This window comes from Babylonia areolata, chromosome 1, assembly GCF_041734735.1.
Source record: "Babylonia areolata isolate BAREFJ2019XMU chromosome 1, ASM4173473v1, whole genome shotgun sequence".
Classification (NCBI taxonomy): domain Eukaryota; kingdom Metazoa; phylum Mollusca; class Gastropoda; order Neogastropoda; family Buccinidae; genus Babylonia; species Babylonia areolata.
In genome coordinates this window covers 93670086-93675085 of record NC_134876.1, presented here as the reverse complement: position 1 = coordinate 93675085, position 5000 = coordinate 93670086, and the positions used below count along the sequence as shown (strand labels likewise).

The window sequence follows — 5000 nt, the reverse complement described above, 5'->3', positions numbered from 1 at the left end:
CATTTCTGTCTGATCTCTGTCTCCCATCATCTCTCTGCCATTTCTCTCTAATCTCTGTCTCCCATCATCTCTCTGTCATTTCTCTCTGATCTCCGTCTCCACCCGTTCTCTGTCATTTCTCTCTGATCTCTGTCTCCACCCTCTCTTTGTGATTTCTCTCTGATCTCCGTCTCCATCCGTTCTCTGTCATTTCACTCTGATCTCTGTCTCCACCCTCTCTCTGCCATTTCACTCTGATCTCTGTCTCCACCCTCTCTCTGCCATTTCACTCTGATCTCTGTCTCCCATCACTTCTCTGCCATTTCACTCTGATCTCTGTCTCCCATTCCTTCTCTGTCATTTCTCTCAGATCTCTGTTCTCAATCTCTCTGCCATTTCACTCTGATCTCTGTCTCCCATCATCTCTCTGTCATTTCACTCTGATCTCTGTCTCCCATCATCTCTCTGTCATTTCTCTCTGATCTCTGTCTCCACCCTCTCTTTGTCATTTCTCTCTGATCTCCGTCTCCACCCTTTCTCTGCCATTTCTCTCAGATCTCTGTTCTCAGTCTCTGCCATTTCACTCTGATCTCTGTCTCCCATCATCTCTCTGCCATTTCACTCTGATCTCTGTCTCCACCCTCTCTCTGCCATTTCACTCTGATCTCTGTCTCCCATTCCTTCTCTGTCATTTCTGTCTTATCTCTGTCTCCCATCATCTCTCTGCCATTTCTCTTTGATCTCTGTCTCCACCTTTTCTCTGCCATTTCTCTCAGATCTCTGTTCTCAATCTCTCTGCCATTTCACTCTGATCTCTGTCTCCCATTATCTCTCTGCCATTTCACTCTGATCTCTGTCTCCCATTATCTCAAAACTGATACAGGAATGTCTTGGGCCGGACAGGTTGTGAGTGAACTGAGTTCACGGACGCATCTAAGTAGCCTGACCACAGTCACTGGACTGAGTACTGTCCAACCCAAAACTTTCCTTATCAGGTTTGTTGAGACAAGACAAGACAAGACATTTATTTCAGGACCCCCCCCCCCCCCCCCGGGGGGTACATGAAAATGTTACATATTTCATGTCTCTAATACAAATATAAATAACATTTGGTACTATGCTTAGGGTACTATGCTCATATAGTTTGCAATGACCACACCAACTGTTAGGTTAAGACATACATAAGACACATAACACATATATTGAAGAAGAAAACAAAAAAAGAAGAGAAAAAAACAACATAAAAGAGATACAGCATTGTACAATGTATATATGTCAGAAGTGAGTGGACATATATCTCAGATGCAGGTAGGACAAATTCACTGTCAAGTGAATAAGAAAGCATTCGTTATGATTTTCAGGAATATGATTAGGTGAGTCAACAATTGTTTGTTTGTACTTTTAGGACCGTGGTGAGACACCACAGAAATGTACAATGAAGTTCAACTATCCAGAACGATGGAGTCTTTACCAACGACTAGTGTTTGTTGCGCTGAGGTAACCGTGCAGTGGTGTGTCTGCAGACAAGGACCTGATTGCCCGAAAGAGGCGCAAGAAGCTGCCCCTGGACTCTGCCCAGTTTAATGGGGATGGGGGCCCTGGGTCAGGGCAGGGGGGCCCCGGTGGAGAAATGGGGAACAGGTTCGAACCCCTTGGGCCTTGGGGATTTGGAGGAGGAGGTGGTGGCATGGGTGGCCAGAGTCATGGAAGTTACCAAGTCATCATGCCTAATGGCAGTAAGTGTGTGTGTGTGTGTGTGTGTGTGTGTGTGTGTGTGTGTGTGTGTGTGTGTAGTCATTGTACTGGAATTCATTTAATGTCTTTAAACATTTGTGCAAGTAGAGAGAGAGAGAGAGAGAGAGAGAGAGAGAGAGAGAGAGAGAGAGAGAGAGAGAGAGAGAGAGTATGTAGGAATGCATAATCTTGTGCATTTGTGTGCATGTTTGTATGCATGCGTGTGTGTGTGTGTGTGTGTGTGTGTGTGTGTGTGTGTGTTTTATTCATGTTGGTTTGATTGGTGTAGTACAGGCCTTGTCACATGCTATATGCTACACACTGTGCTCATTGTTTCAGACATTTTTGATCAGCTGAATGTTCTACCCGCCACTGTTGAGCAAGGTATGATCGTCACACACCGTTCTTCCAACTTGTAGTTGTCACGTCACACACCATTCTTCCAACTTGTAGTTGTCACGTCACACACCATTCTTCCAACTTGAAGTTGTCATGTCACACACCATTCTTCCAACTTGTAGTTGTCACGTCACACACCATTCTTCCAACTTGAAGTTGTCACGTCACACACCATTCTTCCAACTTGTAGTTGTCATGTCACACACCATTCTTCCAACTTGTAGTTGTCACGTCACACACCATTCTTCCAACTTGTAGTTGTCATGTCACACACCATTCTTCCAACTTGTAGTTGTCATGTCACACACCATTCTTCCAACTTAATAGTTGTCACGTCACACACCGTTCTTCCAACTTGAAGTTGTCACGTCACACACCATTCTTCCAACTTGTAGTTGTCATACACAGCAAAATTCAGCCATTTTGAACAAAAACACAAATTTTTGACTCATGACTTAAGGCCTTCAGGATGCTTAACAGCACACATTATTACTGATTATGTAACTTCTTGCTTTATTCTGTGTAGCTATTTTTTTTAATGTAAGCTATGTATTTTTGATGTTATCTGTTTATTCCATTTGGCAATAAAAAGAATGTATGTTTTGGATGTGAAAAGAAAGGATCCATTCTTACACTTATATCAGGTCGCATAACATGAGAAAAGGCAGGAGGTCAATATTCAGACTGTTTGAAAACTTTGCTGCTACTCTGGAATAAGGAGCAGATGTGTGTAGCTCTGTAAAAACTCTGTTGTTTGATTTGAACAATTAACTCACTCAGTACGGCCAGTCCTCTCTTCTCCTCTGCACAGACCCCTCGGATGTCCAGTGGGTGTCTGAATAACCCAACCTTTTAGCTTCCGTCATCAGAATTGTGGTTTTCTTTGTCAACATTCACCTCTACAGTATAAGAGCCTTCCGCTTGCAATATTTTGATGATGGTAAATGGGGTGAAACGCTGTTAACGCCGTCTCTTTCGCCGTTCATATGGAGAGAGTTAAGAGGTATAGAGAAGCACAGCAACTACAAGGCAAGTGGTACAGAATGTACAGAGATAATGACCCAGTGGAATACAGGGACTGAAGACAAAAAAAGAAGCAAAAAAAGATGACCATGTGTTGCTTTGTCCTAGCTTGAATACCTCTGTATCTTGTGCTCACCCTCCGCCCCCCAAACCCCTTCTGTATTCTTATATTGCATTGTGAGTATTGAACAGTCAATTGATCAATTGATGCATGAAATAATGTTGGAGCACTTACAGATTGCACCCTAAATTTTTTATAATTCTTTATTCCGAATGCTGAAGTGCAGTTTATAGATTTTTCTTATAGGTAATACGAATATTGCTCCCTCCACCCCCACACAGCAGAAGAGGAAGAAGAAGATGAAGAAGTGTTTAAGCTTTTCTTATTTTGTTTTCCTGTTTCATTCCCGGTCTTTCACTCCACAGCTGTTGTTCTTGTTGCTTTCTTGTTTGCAGCAGTGAAAGAAGAGTTTTCACGGAGCCCAGAAACAACGACTGCCAGTGAGTTCTGCCAGGACCTGCTGGAGAATCCCCTAGGAACCATCGTCTGGCCTAACGATCTGGAAATGGATGCTGCTCCATCTCTCCGTCACCCATCCCAGCTAGTCACCACAAGTGCCGAGATGACATCAGCCTTGAAACCACAGCCTGACAGTTGTCTCTGCCACAGGGTGAAGGAACAGTCTGGTGATCACAAAGACAGGAAAAGCTCTGGCGGTGACAAAGACAGGAAAGGCTCTGGTGATGACAAAGAGTGGGAAGCTTCTGACAAAGATAGGAAAGATTCTGCTGATGACAAAGACAGGAAAGGCTTGGAAAAAGAAATGAAAGAATCTGGTGATGACAAAGACAGGAAAGGTTCTTCTGGTGATGACAAAGATGACAGGAAAGGCTCTGACAAGAAAGAAATGAAAGATGACGAACATGCGCAAGGTGCTGATGACCCGCAAACAAGCTTGAAGCACGCTGAAGCAAACGGGGGTGAAACTGCATCGAATGGAGGTCAACCGAGTGAGCCAGGAAGAAGCGAATCCTCTCTGTCCAGACACTGTGGTGCCGACGCTGTACACAGGGATCAGAGGAAGTTGTGTGAACAGTCAGAGACAGCAGGCATCACACGGACACACACACAGCAAAGAGGAACGAAGCAGCAGCACACAGCAACACTGATCATGGACAGCAGGGCAGCAGGGGGCCAAAGAGCTGACAAAGAGCACGGCAAGGCACATGGCATCCCCTCAGGAGGGGAATGTGGCGATGTTTGTCTGTCGTCCACACAGGGCAGAGAGGTCACGGTGTCAGAGGGAGTCAGGTCGGACGAGGGATTCTCTGACGCGTCCTCTGTGAAAGAAGAAGATCGGGAACCAAAGAACAGCCGTCTACCTCCGCACAAGAGCAGCAAGACAGAAGGTAGGACTGGAATGGTTCTGTCATCAGTCTCTGTTCATGTGTAGGTGTTATGTTGTGTTGTTTTTTTTTGTTTTGTTTTTTCATTTCTGAGCTCTCTCTCTCTGTACCTCTCTCTCTCTGTACCTCTCTCTTTCATTCTCCCTGCACCCCCCCCCACCCCCCACCCCCCCACACACACTCTCTCTGTGCTGATTGTGTACATAGATAAAAACCCAATTTCATGTTCATTTATCCCATGTACCAACAATGCAGTTTATTCATACAAAATTTTATCAACAGCCATCAGTAGTAGTATTACGGCTGCTAAACATGAAACACTCAATGGAAGTCGATGATTACATAAATAAAGACATTTCAGTTAACTCACTCAGTACGGCCAGTCCTCTCTTCTCCTCTACACAGACCCCTCGGATGTCCAGTGGGTGTCTGAATGACCCAAGCTTTAGCTTCCATCG

The 5000-nt window shown here is 44.6% G+C and overlaps 1 protein-coding gene across 2 annotated transcripts in view; it reads left to right on the top strand.

Moving 5' to 3' along the window:
* Positions 1–5000, top strand: part of LOC143289315 (nuclear factor NF-kappa-B p105 subunit-like) — a 49224-nt gene that overhangs the window by 18582 nt on the left and 25642 nt on the right. For both annotated transcript variants that reach the window (XM_076598318.1, XM_076598325.1), the window contains exons 10-12: positions 1503–1715; positions 2053–2097; positions 3592–4545. In XM_076598318.1, the coding sequence (XP_076454433.1) occupies positions 1503–1715; positions 2053–2097; positions 3592–4545 (1212 nt within the window). The remainder of the gene's footprint in view (positions 1–1502; positions 1716–2052; positions 2098–3591; positions 4546–5000) is intronic.